This window comes from Gorilla gorilla, chromosome 11 (genome assembly GCF_029281585.2).
Source record: "Gorilla gorilla gorilla isolate KB3781 chromosome 11, NHGRI_mGorGor1-v2.1_pri, whole genome shotgun sequence".
In the NCBI taxonomy this organism is placed as follows: Eukaryota; Metazoa; Chordata; class Mammalia; order Primates; family Hominidae; genus Gorilla; species Gorilla gorilla.
In genome coordinates, this window is record NC_073235.2 from 35,224,541 (window position 1) to 35,249,525 (window position 24,985).

Genomic DNA, 24,985 nt, shown 5'->3' on the forward strand with positions numbered 1-24,985 from the left:
GAGAGAACTGGTAGTTTTCTGAGGTGGGGAGGTTGGGGGAGCGGCGAGGAGGGCGCAGCAGGTGCCGTGGGGACCTGCCGGGTGCTGACTAGGGTCTGAGGACTGCGTGCCCGGCTGGCCCTTCGCACATAGGAACGCAGCCTCCCCACTCCACGTCCTCTGCGCCTTCCAGGACTGGTCAGTACCCCAGCGACTGGGTCCAGCCCACACAACTGAGGCTGTCCCGCTGCGGGCCGCTGGAGCCTGGCGCCCCGGGAGGCTGACAGGAAGGGCGCGCGTTCCCGTGCGCCTGGCAAAGTTCCACGCCCGCAGCCTCTGTAGGGTGTCCTGTGCAGCTGTGCCCCCTCTTCCTCCGCGAAGGCCTTCTGTCAAGAACCAGCTCGGCGTGGCCAGTCTGGGTGGGGGTGTGGTGGGGACACTGCCTTAACTGTCTCACTTGCCCGGGCCGCCCTCCCTTCTCCCGCCTGCGCGCACCTCTGGAGGGTGCATTGACACCGCCCTGGTCGCCTAGCCTAGGAGAACGCCGTCCCGGGGACACCTGCCGTGAGGTCCTACCAGAAAGCAAATCAGGGTGAAGAAGAGGGTTGTTCTCCTCCATTACTTGTCTCCCAAACGCCAGCCGGCTCCAGTCTGCTTTCCCCAAAGCCACCGATTATTAGCACATACTCCCACGTCCTCTCCTGAAAGGCCATCCCAGCCTCGGACTCGGCCTCTGGCTGCTCCTCACACCCCTCAAATTCCTCTTCTTTCCGCAAAGTCCAAGTGACCCACCTTGCGTACTCCCGGGGATGCCCCGGTGCTATCTTCGCCTTCCTTCCCGAGCCTTGCAGCAGGTGGTGCGGGAGACCGCTTGCCCGCCGGAGTGCGTTGGTGCCCCCGCCCCCAATCCGCACATTCCCATCCCCTTTCCCCACATCCTTAGGGAGCATCCATTTCCGTGGAAATCGCCTCCTAAGCTTTGCTCCTCTTCACACTTTTCTCCCCCGGCCACTTCTGGGGGCAGCTCTCTCAGGCCGGGACGCTGATCATTTATTTCTGCATCCTCCCAGCAGAGCTGGTCTGTAAAGGGGCTTAAATGACTTTCTTTGTAATTCCTCTGCAGAGATCGTTCCATATCTGCCTCAGGCTCCTTCTCTCCCTCCCTCCCTCTCCCCCTTCTTTCATTTCTATTTGGTTAACCCCTCGGGGAGACTGAAATGCTTTGACCATTACTCACCTGTCTGCAGACTCTGATCTTACAACTGGCTAAATTACTATCTCTGGAGCAAAAGGGCCAGTTTATTTATTCCTTCTGGGAACCCATCGTAAGAGCACGTGTGAGTCATGATTCAAGTAACTGACTGGGCCAAAAGGTCCTTGAGCAAGTTATTTTCTGTTTTCAGAGGGTGCAAATGTGATATAACTTTTATTCAGAAAGGAAACAAAAAGATTTTTTAAAGTCTGAAAGACAAGGACATTTTACATAATTTTCATTTAAGATAAAATAAAACAAATTGCACAAATTAACCAAATAACACTGATCTTACAATACTCTTTAAAGAAACAATTATGTGCTAAAGTAGCCATATAGATCCTAAAAATATTTCTATTGGGCCTAGTTTACAAGCTCCTGTACATAAGTAATTATAAATAGTTCACATCTAGAAAAAATACACATAACCTTTAAAATAGAATTTATCCTTACATATAAACAGTCTTTGTAGAAAAAAAGGATATTAAAAAGAATTCTTCGTAGCACCATTAATTTTATTTTTAAAAGTGAACATTGCAAATAGAAATTTGTTTTCATTTTTAGAGTGCCAAGATTTTAATAAAAAGAGCAAGAAGATAAAAATCAAATAATATTCAGGATCACAGAGAAGCACTAAGTAAAAGACAATCTAAAGAAATGTCTGGAAGGAAAAACTGGTATTGGGAATAGAATTCGGTTATTTCTGATACAATGTCACACTCCCAATCAGTATCCACACTTCAGGACCCTTTTCATTTTTCAGCAGAAGCAGAATGACACTTATTACTATCACCTGAATCTCTGGCAACGAATCTGAAATTACACTAAAATGAACACTTCTATCAAATTGAGATTTGTGAGATGGAGATGAGGAGGAACCCTCCGATTTTTTGGCAGGCCCTGTTGTAGGTGTACAGAGTGTACCCACAAACAATTTGAGGACCAGGACAATGAACTTCACAAAAACTTCAGTTGGGATTTTTAAAAATATATATTATCATCAACTTCTAAGACTTAGTACATTTTTTCAAGAGCATGGCACTGATTCCATTTATTGCTGTCTTTTTTTGCTACAAATATAATTTCTCTTCCAAAAAATTTACAACTTCTGTACAAATATTCAAAAAAAGTGCAAAATTAAGGATTCTGTATCATAGGTGTGTTTACGCTTAATCCTCTTGAAACACAATAAATGGAGTCTATCTTTATTGCCATCAGAGAAATAAGCTCTGGTGGGTTGCCTGCTGTGAATTTGACAAGGAAGGCTCTGGTACTGCAATAGTTTATTACTGTCATCTCTATCGAGCGGTGCACCCCCCACCCCCACACATCATTTCTTAAGTGCTCCAGTCCCAGCTCACTAAGGGAAGAGATGTCCTTTATACATCATTTGAACCTTGACTGGCACAGGAAGAGAAGCTATCATATAAAGAATCACTCAAAGATTCCAAGTTGTCTACCCCAGGCCTATCTGAACTACTCAAAGATGTCTCTTCATTTTTTTCTTTTTCTTCCTTCTGTCCTTCAACCTTGTTCAGAGAGTTCTTCTCTTTTTCTAATAAAATCACAGTATTGCTGTTAAATTTATTGAATGACTCCAGGGAAATTTTCGATAATCTATTCTCGGGATCGTCTTTTGTTTCTTCAAGTTGTTTCAATTTCTGCAATAAAAAGAAGAAAATATTAGAAACATATTTCTTTGGAAAATCAAGTTATCCTATCTAATATTCAATTAATGTCTGTATAAAGTACAGTTTAAAGGGATAGAGAAAACCTACAAGTCTTTAACAATCTTCTAGTATAATTAAATGTAATAACAAAGCCAATTTTAGGGATAAATCAGGACTTTAATCATTTTACTGAGATAAATAGGTCCCAATTTGCAAACCAGTTAAGTGCCACTTAATTTCATTTTAAATGGATCCATTTGAAATTTGTTCAGGTAAAGTGCCTTATTTTTCTTCATCAAAGTTTCAAACTCCTCTCTTTCCTTGCTAAGTATTAGTTGCACTTTTTCTAAATATGAGTAGGTATTGAATTTCAGCCAGAAGTTATGGTAATACGTTTTTTTCTAATAAAAAAAAGACATAAAAATCCCTTGCCATTTTTGAATACATGTTAAGCTTGTTAGAAGCATTGCCATTTTAGTATTTTGTCCCTTTATGGGACTTCAGATATTTGAAAGAGATCTCCAGGTTTTTGGGTGTAGATCCCAGAAGGCCCAAGGGCTTAAAAATTAAAGCGGCAGGTGAACAGCTGAGTAACCCCTCTGCTCCAGAAGGTCTAGTAACACCAGTTTATACCAGGATATTACTGTTATTAATACCCTGTATGATGTATAAAGCACTGCACCAAATTCAATAATTATCATAGGTAAACCCTGTAAACATGAATGTATTAGGTTGCTCAGTTGGCTCCTAAGGGCTAAGGTGAGGACAGAGGGAGGCACACTTGCCAAAAACAATGAGAAGAACAGACGTGTAAAAGTGTCTACAATATTTCTCATCTTCTTTTCCTCTTTCCAGCAGAAATTCCATCCAAACACAGGAAAGAAGCAGGCCCGGGGGCTTGGAGATGATAGTAAGTGTTACCATTTATTAAGCATCCACTAGGTAAAAGACACTTAACAGATTCTATCAGCTTTTTCACAAACCTACAAGGTAAACAACCCCATTTTAAAGAGAAGGTATGCAAGGCTCAGAGTGACAGAGATATTTGCCCAAGGTTGCCCAGCAAGTGGCAGAGAACAGGATTTGAATTTCTGTCTGGCTGCCTTCCATGCTCTTGTTCTTTCCATTAAACCATGTTCTTAGGTAATAAAGGACAAAATGTCCTGTTTTCCATTTTGCTACCCCAAAATTCCACTTAAATAACTTGCCAAACTGTCTCTAACATGTGCAGTTCTGCTGTGCACCATGCTCCCCATCCCCAACATTGTTACGCTGGACTTAACAAGGTTGCAATGAGGAAACTGTGTTTTGATTGGGAAAATAGATACAGCCAAAGCCTATGGATTCTCACATGCTAATGTGAAGAATGGAAAGAGAAGAGAGAGATGGAAGTGGATGGCTTCTGTGTTCCAAGAACAGACACGGGCAGAATTTCTCTGCTATAGGAAATGGTATAATTCTATAGGAATATTTGAAAATCATCCTAGATCTAATGCTTATTTCATTATACTACTAACGTGCAGAAACATTACTCACAGAGCTAATTTTCAATCTCAAACAGCTACCCTGAAACCAGAGGCGGGCTAAGGAACAGACTCCTAGCTGATTACAGAAAAGTGGCTCCATAATTAGAAATAACTCCATCCAAGGGCCCCTTTCAACACCGTGCCAATTTGCCTACATTTACCAAATGTAGGTAAATAAAGGGCATTCAATGCAATTTTCTCTTTACCTGGATGTCTTCTCCATTTTTCTTCATTTAAGAACCACAAGTATTTTTCTTGCCTATTTCTCATCTATGTGGATCTCAAATTCATTCAACACACACTCATTAGAGAAGCTACTGCAAGGCAGGCTGAAGGCTTTGGTACTGAAGATACACAGCTGAATAAAATTGTGCCCTGCAGGGGGATCTTTGAGGCCCTGAGGGCAGACAGGCTGAGCTTCGATTTCAGCTTGGCCCTTTCACGGGCTGAGTGCTACAAGCATCCTTCTTCAGGTGTAAAATGGTGATAAGATACATGTTTATTTCAGGATTGCAATAAGTATTAGAAATAAAGAACTTTAAAGCTCTGGCAGACAGTAGTGGGTGTGCAATAAATGTAAGGCTGGATTCTTATTCTAGAATGGTGGTTCTCAAAGTGTGTTCCCCAGACCAACAACGTCAACATCACCAAGGAGCTTCCTGGAAATGCAAGTTCTTGGATCCCACCTAGACCTACTACACCAGAAACTCTGAGGGCCAGCAGTCAGTTTTTAACAAGATTACCAGGTGATTCTGATACATACTGAAATTTGAGACCCACTGGTCTAGAAGAACATGACCCCTGGAGGGAAGACAGACAGGTGGAAATCATAATTCGTTGTGAAATGGTGGAATTTGGAAAGAGTTAATTGCCATTAAAACACTCACTGTCATCAGGTTTTCAAATGTTTCAGGCTTACAGATTTGTTGCTTCAGTTAATTATAACAAAGACCTACACTGGCCAGAGAGGTTATAGAAATGAAAGAAGGGACCATTATTTAAAAAAAAAAAAAAAAAAAGCAAACAAGAAACATGACCTTCTCGGGTTTCCTTTTATTTTTACAGTTTTGATGAAAAGTGACGGCAGACATATTACTTGACTGTAAAAACAACATCCATGCAAAAGTGACCATATGGACCAACTAGCATTCAGTCTCTAGGCAGAGCAGCCATAAGGAGTGGTGAGGGCTGCAGTCAGCTCAGGAGCATGTGCTGGATCTAAAGGCGGTAGCAGCTACTTCGATCTAGCTATGCAGAAATGTGGGTGCAGATCTTTCGATTTCAAAGATGAGGAGATACATCTAGATCAATATTTGCTTATATTTAAAATTCACTTACTTTTAATTATTGGCTCACATTTAAAGAAAATAACAAAATACCCAGTATGCATACCAAATTGCAATCTTTGCACTGTTTGAGTTTCTGAGCTAGGGATGTTGTTTTATCCTTTTTTTTTTTTTTTTGCAGTGTCCTACTTCACCTCATCCACTCCCCTATTTCCCTTCCCCCAGCTTTCTTTTTGAAGGCCTAGTCCAATGCTAAATCATCAGTAGTTTCTCAATGGAGACTTTGCCTAGGATCAGAAGAGTCTTAACTATGAGTTTGGGCTCCTCAAGTGGTTCTGCCAGCTATGAATAAAAACACTGAAGTGGCTTACTTTTCTGCCTATAGGAGCATACCGAACCTCAACATTGTCTTGTCAGATCTCAGATATTTTTAAAATTTTGTAGTTGAATAACATTTAGATTTAACATATAAGGAGGGATTGAGGTGAAACAATAATGTGTTAATGATCTATCTGGCAAATGACAACAAAATAGTACACATTAGTTTGCAGCAACTATATGTGAAAGTGCTTTGCAAACTAATCATGGTAATAACAGTTACCATTTAACAGTGTGTGTTCTGTACAGACACTCTGCTAAGCATAGTGCATAGATTATATGTTTCCATCCTCACATGAATTCTACAGAGTAGGTGCCATTAGTATCTCCATTTATAGGCAATCAAGGCTTGAGGAAGGTAAGTAACTTGTTTAAGGTCCTGTAGCAGTATGGGATGGACTTTGGATTTAGAGCTAGGCAGTGTGCCTGCAGAGATGAGGCTCTCAACTTTCATCTTGGAAAACTACTTTATGAATGTTAGCCAATATTAACTTTAAGGGAAGCATCTGAAATAGCAATTACAGAACAAAAACAATAATGATAGACCCGGTGAAGATTAGTGTTTGATGAGAATTGTGTAGGTTCCATAAAACATCGCCAATTCCTTCCTGTGTTGTGCTTCATCAGAATTATGATAAAATTAATATACTACATTTGTCACCTATAGGTGGCAACAGTTGTACAGATGACTTTTTGGTGGATTTTTTTTTTCAACTACACTTGGGAATAAAAGTAGGGCTAAACAGGCAAGATGCAAATACATTTTCAAGCTTAAATAAATAGCTTTGCATGTTCTTAAAATATTTTCCTGCCTTTAGTGTAACCATGGAATTATTAGTGATAATTCAAGCAAGAAGTATATAGTGGCATATTCTCCAGAAATCTCTTGAGAATTAGACCTTTATTAATTTAATTCCTTGTAGTCAAGCAGTCATTCAATCAAACCAATCTACTATGTGAGGAGCTTTGTGCAAACAGTCTTGTGGTCTTGATTCTCAGAGGAAGTTTTATAGAAAAGGGTGCTCTTGGAATGGTTTTGAAGGGCAAATAGGATTGAAATACACAGTAAGGAGAAGGGAGGGAATTCCAATAAATATTCATCTATTATGCCTCTATTGCAACTGCGTAACACTGTGTAGTCTACTTCAGGACCATGAGTTGCCCAGAGGGTCTCTCCCTTTGGGGATTCTGTAGTAGACAATTAATCACTATAAAGACAGAAATAGAGACGTGCCTACCCCAAGAGGTTCTAGGAAACTCAACCAGACTCATGAAAGTATCAGCCAGTACGTGGGTTATAAAAAGTTTTGACTTCCAAACTGCGTTCTAATCTATGATCTCACTTTGCTCTTCCATCAGCCTGGAAGGTGAGGGAGGCCAGAGTCAGCTATACTTTCCACGTTATATTTATGGAATCTGTGATTCACACAGATTCAAATCCAAGTGAAATTAGACCTGAAAACTTAGTTTTCTGATTTTTCACACAAAAATTCACAGTAGTTTTTTTTATAGTTCACAATAGTCATGAAGTAGAGATTTTTGACTAGAGCAATATCCTGAATACCAAGGATAAAATTGGAGGAGATATGGACCCTTGCCATAATGAAGAGGTGGAAAATATGTACGGTGATACAGAAAAACTCAAGTGATAAACCAGCAAAAAATATATGCATGATGGTATAAGCTTCAAAGAGATACATGTTATGTGTGTACAGCCAGAAACTCCTGTTCATGGTAGAGGAGAACAAATAGCAAATTTATGAAATAGTGCAATCAACTATTGTTCTATGATAAATGCTACTCTTTCATTATTTCAAATACATTTCCATCCTTTGATTATATCTTAAAAATATTGGTTAGTATATCTAGTGTCAGGAAGAGATCCAATCTATTTGTGAAATTCAAACACAACATTGTTCCTCAGCTGGGCACTAACATTTATAATGAGGATTGGAGCTCTTAGCACAAGTTAATGCAAACAGGACTTTAATCAACATAATTTCTTATTTCTCTATTGCTATAGAGATTCACTGCCAATGGATCAAGAAAACATGTGGTAGGAAAATAGCCCTATTTATAAAGTGTTTTTACTATGAGTCAGGTACTGGGTTGAATGCACTGCATGAAATACCTGATTTAATCCTAACAGCAAGCCTATGAGATAGCACTATTATCATCCCCATTATACAAATGAGAAAATGCAGATAGCCAGGTCTAAATGTTAGTCCACATATATGTGGCTAATAAGTTAGGCAATCAGGATTTGAGCAGAAACAGCCTGACTACAGGACTTGGGATCTTAATCACTGTGTATTACCCCAGGTTTTTAAAAACCAGCGTGCAACTCCTGGCTTTGTGCTAATTAGCTGTGTAAGCCCTCTGACCCTTTGTTTCTTTACATTAAAGGTTTTTTTTTTAATCTTCCCAGTCTATAAAGCTCTGTGACTCTAAAATATTCTTAATTGGATATCTTCTGGGCGTCTATTATTGGAATTTGAGGTGGCACAATAACCAACCCTAACACCCCCTTCCCTACTTTAGTTCTCAATGACTTAAAAAAATAAAAGAAAAAGGCTGATGGGAGGCCAAAAGATCAGCTTTACTAAGAGAAAGTTTGATTGGAGAACAAGGTTTCCATCTGTAAAGAAGTGGGTTTCCTAACACTGATCCCAAGATATAGACAAGCTTAGTAATTAGCAGCCCTGGGCTGGGAAACAAGTGTCTTCCTGTAAAAACTACAGCATGAAGGAACAGAACAGAAATTTGTGCTTCTGACAGTCTGATTCCAGAGGGAGACTAGGAAGAGCAAGAAGTTCCCTTCCTGAACTTGCTAGGCAAGTCAGTCCCTCATTCCCTGGGAGAAGTGAATAAAGGGGGCCCAGAGACTCCAGGAGGGTTACCCTAGGAAGCTCCTTCCATGTTTTTCTCAAACAAAAGAATGTTTGAGAAGAAGATGTCCAAGGTGTCCCCTACTACCACCCAACATCTCTGATTACATATGATGCAGATTTTAACTAGACAGTCATATATGGATGAAGGCCAAGAAGATTCTGGAAAATTCTGGTGCTGCAGGGAGTTAGTTTGCACAGAGAAGCGTCTCTATGGGCAAAGAAATAGGAAGAAGGTGATCCAGCAGGTATGAAAGATGGCAGAGCTTCCATTTGGAAGCAAATAAATGAAGTCTAAGAGACGGTCTGTTTAATCAAGGGTTTTGGGCTGAAGCTGAACATGTGATTTACCCCATCCCTTTTCTGATGAACAAATCTTGAGCACTGGGAAGATGGATTCAGGGAAGAGTTTTATGTTATGTTCTTGTTGTGGGAATGGTGAGGAGGTATTTTAAGCCAAGGTCTCTTAGTTGAAGATTTGTGCACATCTCAAAGTCTATGTTAAGTGCTATTTGCATAAGGGCAGGCCAACCTCAAGGGAAAAGATGCAACTCAAGTCATTTCTCTTTTCTCAGAGGCACTAGTTAATCTCTTCCTTAATGCCGCCTCTTACTGCATTCCTGGTGAAGCTGCTTTCTAGATGAGACATAAAAATAGATAGAATGACCTTTGGTGATCACTAGAGACCCCTCCACACTTTTCTCAAGAGTTGTGATATTAACCCTGTTAACCTGGTCAAATTTCAACTTGGATAATTACTTTCTCCCGGTGCTCGGTTCCCTCTATTACCTCAACTGGACACATTACTCTTGACTTGCCCTTCTGAAAAATTAATGTGACGCATTGGTAATAGAGAACCACTCTCTCCCTCCAACCACACTCACGGAGATGTGATTTGGCACTTGGGGGCACTCTGTTTTCTTACTGGGGTCCTAGAGATTCTTCGGTATCCTCAGGGCAAACAGATTTTATTAGGTGAAAGAGTAATTTTCAGCAGAGATGTGCTTTTATGACTATATTAACTATACTGCTGTCCTTTACTGTGATCGATGGTCCTCAATGACCTCTCCTGGAACCCCTAAACCCAGAGGGGGGAAATGAACTCACTTTTTGAGAAAAAGAGCAAGCAGAGAGAAGGTCAGTGGGAAGCTTAGGGTTGTTAGAAAATAATACACCTTGTGGAAAGGAAAAGGATGCATTTTGAAGATAAACAATGGCTACAAAGGACATTTAAACACCAGATCAAGAGTACTGAAGGAAAGAGAAGTCATTTCATCAGTGATAAGAAACATCCCCATATATGGAAAACGGGGGAAAGATGGGAGGGGATGTCCCTTAGTAGGAAGATAAAGTAGCAGGAAGAAAACGACAAATTTGCTTATGGCACAGAAAGGCATCTGGGAAGAGGAAAGGCATGTAAGTTGGGGTAAAATTGTTATAAGAAACACATTTGTGATTTCTGCAAACTCTGATGTTAGCGTCATCATTTCCAATGCCCATTTGAAAATTTGGATTTTCTGTTTTCCAGGTGGGAACAGATCCACAAAGACAATTTAAAACATAGGTTGACTGCCTTTAATAATGCTTCCGATTTGATGAGTTGTGGTCAATTTCTCCAAAAGTAAAATGTGCACTATTTTCTGATGATCCAGAATTGGGCAAACAAGACAGCTCATTGCTATCAGCCTGTGTAAACAGCTTAACTAAATGGAACATGTTTCTCTGTGTTGTTAGATTCCTTTTTCTTCTAGCACAGTAATATTAATTAAACAATTTATGCAGGAATGAGAATTGAGCAGTTCCTGAGATGAGAACTTCTAAATCTATTCAAGTAAGGTTAAGAATTTCAGCTGACAAGAGTGAGGGCATCAAGATTTTCTGCTTTTAATTTATATATACCATATGAGTAAAAATAAATATATATACTACTCACTTGACTTAAAAGACTGATTAGCCTTTTTTTTTAACTACCCTTTGCATCATTTTATGTCTTAAATATGTCTTAAAGCCTGTTCAGCAAGCCGGGCCATGGCAGGCTTAGATGTCACTGTGCTTGTAGCATAAAAAGTCCATGAACTTTTGTCAGATGAAAATGCAGCATTTACTTATGTATTATAACATCACAATGCTATGTTTTCATTTTGGAGTGATAGAGTTTTTACTGTTTGTAAAAGAAAAAAATAATTTTTTTGTGTGGATCGGGTGAATATAAAAAAAGCTTATACTACTATTTTTCCCATGGAAGTTCCCCTTCCAAAAGAAAATCTCCAATACCATTGGAGATTGGTGGACATCATAGAATTATACCTGAAATTGCTAAGTTTTTATGAGGTATGTGGCGAGTGCCAAAGCTAGGGAAAAACATTCTATGATATTCATTAACCTATATAAATAACTAGATGACCTGGAATTACTTCCAACAGAGTTTGGTAGGCCATTTAGGAGCCACAGTGCGTTATGGCACCCAATTTATTAGGCACTTTACAACAGCCATGGAATTAAATGGGACTGCAAGCTAAGGTTCATCCAGGAACATGCTGATATTGGAGGATGCAAGAATGTTTGCTCCACTGATGTGTGATTCATTTCCTACTGCAATTCATGTTTTAGATCAAGAGCTGGTCAGCTTTTCATTTGGATAAAGTTATTTGACATATTGAATCCTGACAGCCAGGACAATTCAGAATTGGAACAAATTTATTGATCCTTATTCTAAAAAGAAGAATTTTTTTGGTGGGAATTGTTTTAAAGATTCTTTCAACAATCAATTCTGTGTTGCACTCTAGTTTATGGCAGCAATTGTAGGATGCTCTTACTGTTCACTACCCAGGAAGCACTGGGGTTCTAGAATGGGGAGACATGCTGGTGGGGAGGTTGCCGATGGGAATCTGCTTCCGTTCCAGATTCCATCCCTTGCTCTACTACAATGTGACAGTGACAATCACCACTTCAACTCTGTACCCAGATTGTAATGAATACTTAAATGGGGAGTCTGCTGTTCCTGCCACATCATTTGTTTATTCTTTAGGTATTTACCAAGTACCTACAATGTACCAGAAAGTATTCTAGATAGTAGAGATACAGTGGTGTATGAGAAAAGTCACATGGAATACATGTTAAGGACTTTTTAATATGAAGCAAATATGGAACAAAGCATTAGATATACCAGAAAGTGAGTCCCTGAAAATTGCTTTGTTGAGTTAGAATCATCTACCCAGTCTGCTCTTTGGTCTAATAATGGCACCTAGAACACAAATATCCTGTCAAATTCAGAGTTATGGATGTGCCCACCCCAAAGGTATTTTTGGAATAACTCCCTGGATTTTCTAAAGCTTCTTTTGATCTTCTTCCATTTTCAGTCCGCAACATCATTTAGGCAGATATTTTTCATAGGTTAACTAGTTACTATTTACACTCAACTTTCTTAACTTTTCTGAGTCTGGTGACTTTCTGAATTTGACATGTTTAAATCAGAATTTCTTTCTTTTTACTTTTTTTTTTTTTGAGACAGAGTCTCACTCTGTTACCCAAGCTGGAGTGCAGTGATGCGATCTTGGCTCACTTCAACCTCCGCCTCCCAGTTCATGCAATTCTCCTGCCTCAGTCTCCCAAGTAGTTGAGATTACAGGCATGCACCTCCATGCCTGGCTAATTTTTGTATTTTTAGTAGAGATGGGGTTTCACCACATTGGCCAGGCTGGTTTCGAATACCTGACCTCAGGCCATCCACCTGCCTCAGCCTCCCAAAGTGCTGGGATTACAGGCGTGAACCACCGCACATATAGATAGTCTATAGATGGACGAATATGCTATCCGTTCTGACATCCCAAAAGGACCAGAGGGAGAGGGTACTGCTTGAATAGAATCTAAAAAAAAAAAATTCTTCCAATCTCATTAGCCCAAATAGATGGAAAGGAAAGGAGGGCAGGCAAATTTTAGGTTAGCATCAAGAAACCTCTTGGATTAATGGAGGTCTGACTATTGGTTACTTTGGCAACAGCAATTTCCTTTTTTGTCAAGAGCAAAGACATGTGGATTCACCTCCCATGGTCACACTGGTTTGGCAGCTCTGAGCCATCTGGGGCTTTCTCCTGCACCTCTAGGTAGGCTTGGTCAGCAGTTGGGTGAGGCAGCAGCTGCCACTGCTTTATGGAAATCCAGGTGCAATAGCCAATACAATAAGCTCCTCATGGGGCAAAATGTTACTGAAAAGAACAGGCCCAGGATATTATCTTGGTTCAAAAGTAATTGCACCAACCTAATAGACGGTATAGACATTGTATCTACCCTTTTCTTAAATTCCTTCTTCAGCCAGCAAGTGTCACCTCACCTGGTCTGAGCCTAGTCCAGGCAATTTGCTCAAATTCAGATTCCTAGCTCCTTCAGGCAGAGGAAGCTTGGTGACCCATCTTGGTGCTTTCAGGTGACAATAGAAACATCATGCTGGTGACATTCTTAGAGGCAGCAATGAGATTGACAACCTGAGTGATAAACCTACAAATATTACTGGATGTATCAAACCAAGAAATTAAACTGTATGGAGATTAAATTATAGCTGTCGTAGTACAAAATTCTAGTACCAGGTACCACACAGATGCTATTTAGTCTCTCTCTGCCACATGAAATATATTCATTCAGCAACTTGAATATTGTATTATAAAAGGTATTCTCTTCAACTGGCTTTATGCCACTTTATCAAGTTTAAGTCAGCCATTTGCTACAATAAAAATAAACTTTATTTTTGTCTCACACGCACAGGACAATTTAATTTTTAAATTAATGTAGAAGTGAAAGGTGCTTTGCTCCAAGAGAAGTATGTCTGCCCTGCATGGCTGTGTAAACACAATGCGATTGCTATGAGAATTAAATATGGATCAGCAAAATCAATAGTTAATTGTGTAACTCACGGTCTTTCATTTCAGATCTAATCTGTAAAGAAGGTCCAGGGGATGTTTGCTTTTGATTTTCTTAAAATATTATTTAAAACCCTTCTGTCAGGCAAGAAAGTTCACAGGGTCTTTACATTATTTCCATAAGTTATTTGGCTTGTGAGTAGTCAAGGTCATATTGATCGCCCAGCCTTTCCAGCTGTCCTTTTAAAATTCAGTATCTTTATCAGTCAAACTGCCTCATTCTGAGTATCTGGCTTGCACTTAGGCTAAACAAATTTTATTGCAAAAATAACCCAACATAACAGGTGTCTTGGTATCAGACATGGATGGACTAGTTGTATTATAAACTGCCTTTTGGTCTACGTAATAATACCATTCGGAGTGGTTAAGCAGTACCCTTCCCCCACAAAGTTGGCAAAATATACTGTGCTGTGAAAATGCAAGATGTTGTGTGACATGGCAAGAAATACTGTAGGGTTGGGCTGAGTCTATAGATGGACGAATATGCTATCCATTCTGACATCCCAAAAGGACCAGAGGGAGAGGGCGCTGCTTGAATAGAAGCTAAAAAAAAATTCTTCCAATCTCATTAGCCCAAATGGATGAGAAGGGAAGGAGGGCAGGCAGGCCTTCTCTTGCAAAAAGAGTAGCACAGTGACTGCGGAAGACTGTGGGGGTAACAGGCGGACTGCCTTGACCCCTGTGATATCACAGCAGAGCTAAAAATGTAATGTTTGAACTTCTTTTCCCTTTAAAGTGTAACCTTTCATATAATAAGTTAAGCCTTGCTCTCTCTTACATATTGTTAGAAGCCTTCATCCATTTTGGGGACTGAAGGCAAAATAATTCTTGAAATAATGAATCATTTTTCTCTTACCAGCTTGTCTAGAAATCCCATGATTATTTTGCTGTAGCAGACAATGACCTTCTCAGAGAAAGCCTATCAAACGCTCAAGATAAATAATGAGAAGGTCTCTCTCTCCTGCCTCCAGGAAAAAACTGCACAGAGGAAAAATGTTTGCTAAACCATTAATATGTTCATACCAGGATGTGAAGCAGCTTGGTCTAAAAGAAACAGAGTGGCACATGTGTTTGTGTGTGACCAGTGGCCCCATTCAACAGGACTCCTGGGGCAGCATCCATGGAGGGGCCTCAGGAGACACACCTAAGCCCTTTACCCAGTAACGTCGGAAATGAATGTTTCTCTGGTGGCAGACAGGGTACCTTCTAAACCTCTTGACTCATGAGCAAATTAACTCAAGGTAAGGAAGCACTGGGTAATGCCGTCTCTCAACAACCTAGAAAAAACATGGTTCTGCTTTACTAGGCCCTGGAACTACAATTAATGGTAATGAATTCCCTCTTCCCTCACATTCCCACCTTCCCACCAGGCAGCAAATACTCAGGTGGCAAAAGAAGCTTTCTGTCTGTTTTTCTCCCCATGGAAGCAAGGTTTCTCAGAGTAGGTAGAGAGCTGCAGTAGAAATTGCAACTTTCCCATGATTTAAGTGCTTTGGCTGCCCTGGAGAATGGGGCTGATTTCTCAGGGCAAAAGTCAACTGCCCATCCATTTATGGCTCTTGCCCAGTCTATGGACAGCTGAAGACACAGATCTTAACTCCAGGAGTTGGTGTAAGATCCTTCCCAGCAGTGAAATGGAAAGACTTTTCAAAGACATAGGGTCCTCTATGGGAAGAGGTGGGAGAGTCAGGAGGTGAGGAAGAAAATTCTCTATTCCAAGGCAAGCTCAGGAATCAATGGGCTGAACCAAGTAGTACCCAATGGCTGGGTAGGGGCAAGGGTAAAAAAGCAATCTCAAAAGTAATCAGGACTCAAATGATCCAGGGATTTGCAGATAAAATTAAAACTGCTCAGCAACACTTCAGGAAAAAAAGTCAGTAGCATGCAGATAGTTATCAAGCACATTATTTTGCCAGCCAGCTGAGGATGGCAGCAAGCTAAATTTTGAGTCCAGAAAGGTGGTTAGGGTTTCTGTGCTATGGATTGTACATCTTCCTCTCTCTAACTTGTTCTCCCCGCCTTTTAGGATGGCCAACACCGTCTTATCACTTGAGACTCAGAAGAAGGGAAATCTCCTCTGAATTCTTTTCTGACCAGGGGTCCTGACGACTGCCCCTTGTTGTCCCTTCATCCCTGTGTGGACCATTCTCATGGCATGGTGGGTGTTTACTGTGTATATCGGTTGCCATAGCTCAGTCTCCCTTGTAGGGACTGAACCTATTTATCTTCACATCTCTTGTGGCCAGAACACACCTGGCATATAGGTGGTCCATAAATGCTAGTGGAATAAAAGGAGGATGCTAATTGTGTTTATTTACTGGTCATCCTTTTCCCGCCTATCACTTTAACTTTCACCTCTCTAATGCCCTTTAATGTCCTTGAAAGCGACTGAATTCCTAAGACAAGCTGCCATACTTTCTGGTGGAGAATGCACATTTATTTCCTGAAGGGTAGTTAATGTCTAATCACCCAGAAGACATTTAGGTTTCTTTTATTTAGAAAGCGGAGATAATAACTCCCCTAGTAAGTAAACAGGAAAATAGACTTTGTTCTTCAAAAAAATTTGATTAACATAGTTTCAAGGAACATTTCTACTGTCGTAAACCAAGGTTCTTGAAATAATCAACAACATTACAGATTGCAAGGTTAGAGATTAAAACACGCAAAATAAGTGGAATCATACCATTTAGCAATGGAAAGACAGACTATATCGGTGAGGTGTTTTAAATATCCAAACAGTTTTATGAAAAAAAAATTCTCACTATAAACAAAATGAATTAGGGATTTGCCTTAGAATGAAGGTTTAAAAATAATGGGATGAGTTTAAAGAATACTGCAGGCCCTTAAAGACGATGAGAGATTTTGAGAGGCCTGAGTGACTTCAGTGGGGTCCATCCCTAGAATAATGAAGGACTAAGTAAGTCAAACCTTAGGGTCGCCTCTGCAGATCTTTAGCCTGGCCTGTGCAATTGTATTGCACAGAGGAATACAATATGGCAGGAACAGACCAATGTAACAGGTAGCAATTTTTCACGCACCAGATCTGGCACCAGCTACCGGAGGGAGGGTGAAAGAGGGGAAAATTATCTTTTCTTCAACTCTGTGAAAACTTAGAGTTTCAGATAGTTAAATGTGAGTGGGCTGGTGTTTCCTCTTTGCTAGATTTAGTGTGTGTGGTTTCTCTGCCATGCATATCTATAGTTCTCTAAAGTGACTGGAGAAATACTTTTCCTTAAATCAGTGGTAAAGAAGTTACTGGCAAAATGTCCCTTAAATATTCCTGTTGGGTGCTACCAAAGGATTATTTAAAACCATGAAAATAATCCAAAAGCTGCTCCCACTGGAAAATGACTAGGAGAAAGATCTTTAAATTCAAACCTGCTAAGCACAGACACCTACCTAAACACACACACACACACACACACACACACACACACACACACACACACACACACACACACACACACACCCTTCCTCTGAAGCTTTCCAGGGATAGCTATAGAAATTTCATTTTAAGCAAGGGAAAAAAAATAGAATCACCCCCTCACAAAAATGTTTGAGTATATTTTGGTCTCTTGGTCAGGGCCAATAAAGATCTATTGTTGTGAGCCAACTAGAACAGAAATGGAGTGAGAGATGTGCTACTTTATGTGGTCTGAATGTGATTAGCGATTAGCGCTGGTGGCTTCAGTCACTTGGGAATGGCAATCAGGGTTTTGCTCCTGCAACTCTGAACGACTACAAAACACCCTTGGCTTCCATCCCGTATGATGATGGGATATTAACTGAAAATCTAATTAATCTGTGAATGAATTATGGCCTAAGAAATATACCATTTTATAATCAATTTTAAGCGAGTCCCTAACAGAAGATAAGATGAAGAAAAAGCTGTAAAATTATAAGAGGTTGGTACATTCTGTTCACTATGACTGATGATTTTAAGGGGGATAATTTTACAATCCATCACATTTTTGTCATTTTAAAAATCATGCCTCCCAATGAATGTTGTAAATTAACTTTAGAATTTACATATTTATTAAAAATCGTATTGAAAACAGCAGGAACTGTGCCCCATTTGAATAATAAAATAACTTGTTATTCCACTGAAGATAAAAACACACAAAAAAATCAAAAGATTTTATTTTCAGGTAATAATCATATTAATTGCTATCTGAATTAGTTAAACCAAGAATTAATATTCACCAGAGGCAGTGACAGAGCATTAAAGATAATCCTCCAAATTCCCATTTTCAAACAGGTCTCAGAACATGTAAAAGCAAGGGAAAGACAAATGGGGAGGTGAGGACCATGTTCTTAGCCTGCGGGGTTGGGCAGCAGCAGATGTTTGAAGCTGAGCTACATCACCTGGGGGAAGGGGAGGTGCAGACAGCAAAACACATGATTTGGCTCTGAGATGAAGAAGCACAGGACTTCATTTTAAAAACCTCTTTGCTTGTGAGGCTGAGGTGGGCAGATCGTTCCAGACCAGGAGTTCGAGATCACCCTGGGCAACATGGTGAGATTCTATCTCTACAAAAAATACAAAAATTAGCTGAGTGTGGTGGCAGGCACCTGTGGTCCCACCTACTTGGGAGGCAGAGGTGGGAGGATTGATCAAGCCCAGGAGATTGAGGCTACAGTGAGCTGTGATGGCACCACTGTACTCTAGCCTGCATGGTGGAATGAGACACCAACTCAAAAAAAAAAAAAAAAAAAGCCTCTTTCCAAAAAGTTTCTCTACTCTACTTCTCCTACTTTGGTTGAACTCCCTACCCAGAATGGAAGGTTTGCTGGAGGCAACAGAACATCCCAGATGACTCCAGAGCATGCAGGGAAATAACCAGAAGGGCATGGAACCATGCCACATAACATGTGGGTGAATACAACCATTCACTCTAGATTAACCTCATAATGGACTGTCAACTCAAAGAACTGGCTCCAAGTTAGGAACTGCATGGATTCATCCACAGAAGGATGAAGGGGTCAAGGGGAATAGAACTGGTGTGTTACCACATGTACTCATTAGTAAGAGTAACCCATTGGGCTGAACTGACACAAGATGTTCTCTTGAAATTCCTGAGAGATGAGGGAGAAGGATAATGCAGTACATGTTTTTCACGAACTTCAGTTTAATCATGATTCCTTCTTTCCATGAGGGATTCATGATAGGCTGTTACCACTATTTTTAAGAAAAGAGCAGAGATCCTTCATGAAGTACTGTAGTTGAGTGTGAGGCTTGGCTCACACTGCCTCTGCTACTCAGAGTTCATTGCTTCAGTGCAGACATGGCTAATACCCGGCACTTGTGCAGCAACCAACTCCTCTCATGCCCACAGCAGGCATTGCTTATCAGTCTCTGTCATCTGTCATCTATCATCCCAAGCATGGATAGGGCCTCAGAATCCTTCTTAACACCACAATTCAGGCAACCTCTGTCTATTGATTGTCCTTGGCATTTGAGATGAAAGCTATCTTGCATCCTTGTGTATGTGTGTGTGTATTTATACATGGGAAATATTTATATATTATCAGCATATAATTAAATCTAGCTAGCTATATATTACATCTATATACAGATATCCAAATACCTATATTATATCTAACTGTCTGCTAATGGTGTAGTCATATTCCTCAGTATCTGCAACTAATATGAGATATAGATTGATATCTTAGTATATGAAAATTTGAAGTCACCTTTGACTCTTCTCTTTCTCTCATACTCCACATCTACCAGTCTTCTGGTAAATTGCCTGTTTGTTCTTAGAAACAGCAAGTTCTTGAATGATATCCTTTTGTTCAATGTTATTTTGTTATAACATTGATGAGAAAAAAAAATCAATTCCTGCCAGGCCACTGTCTGTGTGGAGTTGGTACGTCTCCCCATGTCTGTGTGGGTTTTCTCCAGGGACTTCAGGTTCCTCTCACATCCCAAGGCTATGTGTGAGAGATAAATTGGTGTGTCTACATGGTCCCAGCATCAGTGAGCATAAGTGCTCTGCAAAGGAACAGTGTCCTGTCCAGGGCTGGTTCCTGCTTTGTGTCCTAACTGCTGGGATAGGTTCCAGCCACCTGCAACCCTGAGCTGGAATAATTGGGAAAATAATGGACTTACTTGTTTTTATTCACCTTTCTTAAGTACATGTACAGTTCACATGTGTTTCAGTGTTTAATATTAGAAGTGTTCTGGTCTCTGTTTAGAAGTTTAGTAATGTTTCTGTGACCAGAAATATGCCCTAGGAACTCAGCTCTTGCTTGTATCAATTAGCCTCGGATAAAGTTGGTTTCTTTATACGTTGTTTGCCTAAAGTCACAGCTTCTGAGAACCTACAACTTTAAGCAAGGACTTACTGTGCATTCTTCTCCTTTCCCCTGCTCCACTCTGCACCATAGGAACTACATTTTCCAGGCTCCCTTTATTTCTGGCTTTTGGGGAGGTTCACCCAATGGGAAGCAATAGCAGAAGGCAGAAGCCTGGACAGTAAGAGAAGGGGGGAAAACAAAGCATTTCTCCCCTTCTCTGTGTCCTGTGCTGTTCCTAGCAGTACCCACTTCTCCCTCACTGCTCTATCTTCCACCATGTGCCCCTTCCTATCCATGGTTTTAGCTTCCGTTGGACAGTCCAGCTTCTAGACTCTAATGTCACTCTGCCATTTCCCTCCATCCTTAAAGAGGGTGGCGACTTCCTGCTCTGCTAATTTCTAGATCATGACTGTCTCCTGTTGAGTATCTCAGCTATTCCATTATTTGGATAAGCGGTTTTACTGTATTGAATTCCCTCTACTGAAAGGCCTAAAATAGTTCCCATTCCATGCTAGGCCCTGACCAATACAATCAGGAAATTCTGTTTGTGCAACTTTAATCCAGTCATTCTTCACCATTTGTTTTTTGCTACCATCAGCTCTTGCCTAGATGACCACAATAGTTTCCCAACTGTGCTTCCACTCTCTCCTCCTGATAGTCTGTTCTTCATACAAAAGCCAAGGCATCCCTTAGAAACTGTAAATCAGGTCATCCCACTCCCCTGTTAAAACTCCTCGGATGGTTTCCCTTTGCTGAGAATGAATCCTAAAATTCTCCCCACAGCCTACAAGGTCCTATATAAGTGGCTCCTAGATTCTTCTCCACACTATTTCCCTTCCTCTCTGTGGTTCTGCTCCAGCCATAATGGTCCAGGGACATGTCACACATACCCCTCCTTCAGGGCCTTTGCACTTGCTATACCCTCTACCTAACATGTTCCTCTTTCAATTAGTCACGTTTCAGTGTTTCACTTCATTCAAACCTGACAGAGCAAGAGAATCACCATCTTGGACAAGCATCACCATTTAAAAATCCCCCTTGATCAAAAACCACCTAAATCCAAAGGGCATCAGCCTAATGGCTAAGATCAGCATGAACATAAATCACAAATGACATCTTCAACCAGAAACATTCCAACCATAAGATAAACCCCTCTCTGACTGGAGGGATGTCAGCCCCAAGATAGCCTCTCCTCCAACCACAGACATTCCCACCCTGAAATAAACTTCTCCCCCCCCACAGAAATATTCCAAGCCCGTGATAAGTTCTCTCACCCTGAACCCTTAAATACTATTAGTCTGTAAGAGAGAGCACTCTTGACAAAAATTGGCCAGAAGCCCCTGTCAGGTTTATTCTCCAAAATAAACCTGTCTTTGACCTTTCAGCTGCTTTTCATGTTTCTTTCCTTTCTTTACCTCTTACAAAACCTCTGTTCAAATGTCCCCTCTTCAGAAAGGCCTTTCCCAATCAGTCACTCTGAAGCCATGCCCTCATTATATCCTATCTATGATGCCTGCTTTATTTCATTTATTTTATTTTATTTTAATTTTATTTTATTTTATTTTATTTATTTTTTGAGACAGAGTCTCACTCTATTGTCCAGGCTGGAGTGCAGTGGCGCAATCTTGGCTCACTGCAAACTCCACCTCCCAGGTTCAAATGATTCTCCTGCCTCAGCCTCCCGAATAGCTGGGATTACAGGTGTCCACCACCATGCCCAGTTAATTTTGTTGTTGTTGTTGTTTTTTAGTAGAGATGGGGTTTTGCCATGTTGGCCAGTCTGGTCTGGAACTGCTGACCTCAGGTGATCCTCCCACCTCGCCCTTCCAAAATCCTGCTTGATTTTTTTTAAATAACATAAATCATTACTTGGAATTACATTACATTTTTTTTATTATCTACCTTCCATATTAAAATATAAATACCATAAAGGCAGGGACCTTGTCTTTTTTTTTTTCTCAAACTTGCTCCATCCACAATACCTACAATGTTGCCTATTAAATAGTATGAACTCTATAAGTAGTCTTGAATCAATGAATAATAAATGATGAACCTATGTCACACTGTGAAAAATAAGTGGCACCAAGAAATAGTTGTCTTATTAAAATAAAAATGAAGATATAAACATTTCTCTAATTACATCAATACTCATGTTTAACATGGAAAACCACTGCAAACCAAGGTACTGCTTGGTAGTTATTACACGAGCTAAGTTAATAAAGTTGACTGTGGCCAGTGAGAAATTCTCCATGATCTATTCTTTCCACATCTCTGCTATCTTTCTTTCTCAGGCACTATTCCATGGTACCTATGTTCAGTGCACTTGGAACTGATGTGGTCAGGGAACCACACAGACTGTGTCTAAAGCCCTTTAGTTTGTTCATTTTAATCATAAAGCTAGAAAAAGATATCTGAGATATTCAGGGTTACTGGCCTACCAACTACTTCTTCTGGCCACAAATTACAGCTGAAACAGCCACTTGTTTATGAAACATGAAACTGAGAAATTCCTAAGAACTCAGTAGGCCAAAGTGGATTTCTTCCTGCTGAAGTCAAAATTCATTCATTTCTCTATCCTTCCATCTTCTGCTTCTTGGCTTTAGGTACTCTCATGGGTTGAACTAGGTCCCCTAAAAAGATGCGTTGAAGTTCTAGCTGCTGATACCTGTGAATGTGACTTTATTTGGAAATAGGGTTTTTTAGATTTTATTGAGATGTAAGTTAAGGTGGATCATACTGGAGTAAGGTACACCCTCAATCCAATATAACTGGGTTCCTTATGAGAAGAGAAAAAGAGACACAGAAAAACATGCATGGAGGAAAGATGACAGGAAGAGACACAGAGAAGAATGCCATGTAAAGACACAGACACAGAGAGAAAACAGAGACAAAGATGAGAGCTGTGCAGCTGCAAACCAAGGAAGACCAGGTATTGCTGGCAATGACAGAGGCTAGGAATGCAAGCAGGGCCCTGCCAACACCTGGATTTCAGACGTCTAGCCTCCAGAAATGTGAAAGAATACCCCACCCTGCCTTTTTTTTTGTTTTTTGAGATGGAGTCTTGCTCTGTCACCCAGGCTGGAGTGCAATGGTGTGATCTCAGCTCACTGCAACCTCCGCTTCCCCAGTTCAAGCGATTCTCCTGCCTCAGCCTCTCGAGTAGCTGGGACTACAGGTGCCTGCCACCATGCCCGGCTAATTTTTGTATTTTTAGTAGAGATGGGGTTTCACTATATTGGCCAGGCTGGTCTCAAACTCCTGACCTTGTGATCCACATGTCTCTATCTCCCAAAGTGCTGGGATTACATGCATGAGCCACCACGCCCAGCCCCTTTCTCTTGTGTTAAGCCCCCTCGTTTATGGCAGCTCCTGGGAAACCAGTAAAAGCACTCTCTGGATTACTTATCACCATTAACAGGAGCTGTTTGGAGACATGAAATTTCCAGGAGTTGCAAAAGTGTATTTATGAGGTTTTTAACTGATGGGAAAAGGAAGACAAGCTTTTAAGTGTTTTATTTATTTATTTATTTATTTATTTATTTATTTATTGAATTTCTTTTCTTTATTTGACTTAAAAATGGGATGCTTGAAGATAGAAATTTTTGTTCAACACTGCCATGTGAAATAATGATTACATTAATTCTCTAAAATATTAAAAGATGCTTCATTTGAAAAGGAAAAGTAATCAGGAAGGAAATGAAGATATATTTAGAGTATCAGGAAGCGATGAAACGCAGCATTTCATGGGAAGTCTATTTGGATGCACACATCAGCACGCCGGCTGTGCAGTGTGCTGCACAGCTCACCTTGTTTGGTCACTCTACAAATGATGGAAAGATTGTAATTGGCATTTTCTTGCAAATGTGTACTTGGCCCAAAACTTTTAAAGTTTTAGTCCTAAGGCTTTCTTTCTTTAAAAGTAAATTCAAAATCAATTCCCTAGTAAAATTTGAAAATGCTGGAATTAGGCCCAGGATTCGATTCCCAGTTAGAATTTCTCCCCACAATATGCTAGGGGAAAACACTGGTGGGATTTACATATAAATGGCTTAACTTCCTTCAATCACCTAAGAATGATAACCAAACAAATAATTGAGCTACTGACTCAGCTGGGGTGCCATCTGGCATAATGAACAGTGTACGACCAACGCCTCACTTTGAAGCTTTTCCTAAAATGAAGTAAAATATGCATAGGCTCTTTATAGAGTCTCTGTTGTGTCACAAAAGTTAGGTTAGTCTAGCAATTTTGGTAAAGGCCGAGCTTAGTCGCCATCCTCCAGTCTCCAGCATGGACCTTGTCTTAATCCACCTGGGTAGCTTATAAACAAGAGAAATTTATTTCCCACAGTTCTGGAGGCTGGAAAGTCCAAGATCAAGGCACTGGCAGTTTTGGTGTCTGGTGAGGGCTTCTGGGGTCATAGATACCTGCCTTCTGGCTATGTCTTCACATGGTAGAAGGAAGGAGTGAATGAGCTCTCTGGGGCCTCTTTCATAAGAACACTAATTCCATTCATTAGAGCTCCACCCTCATGAAATAATCACCTCCCAAGGCGCCACCTCCAAATACCATCACAACGGGGATGAGGTTTCAACATATGAATTGTGGGGGGACATAAACATTCAATCCTGAATAAAGTTGTGGATCCATGTCTGTCAAATCTATGCTTATTGTGAAGGAAGAAGTCTTTTCTCTAAACGGAAAAAAAAAATTTGTTATTTTCTTGGTAAAGAGTAAAAATCTTCAGAATAAACAGCAGCATCTCTGCCCTGGAAGGTCGGTTGAGAGTGGCACC

At 40.4% G+C, this 24,985-nt stretch overlaps 1 protein-coding gene across 7 annotated transcripts in view; it reads right to left on the reverse strand.

Moving 5' to 3' along the window:
* Positions 1 to 1,386: 1,386 nt before the first annotated feature.
* Positions 1,387 to 24,985, reverse strand: part of NCKAP5 (NCK associated protein 5) — a 990,571-nt gene continuing 966,972 nt past the window's right edge. For 6 of the 7 annotated variants that reach the window (XM_063694774.1, XM_063694773.1, XM_063694772.1 and 3 more), the window contains one exon: positions 1,387 to 2,892. In XM_063694774.1, coding sequence (XP_063550844.1) covers positions 2,876 to 2,892 — 17 coding nt within the window. In that variant the 3' untranslated portion in view covers positions 1,387 to 2,875. The remainder of the gene's footprint in view (positions 2,893 to 24,985) is intronic. The other variant, XM_063694775.1, reaches the window with a different exon arrangement.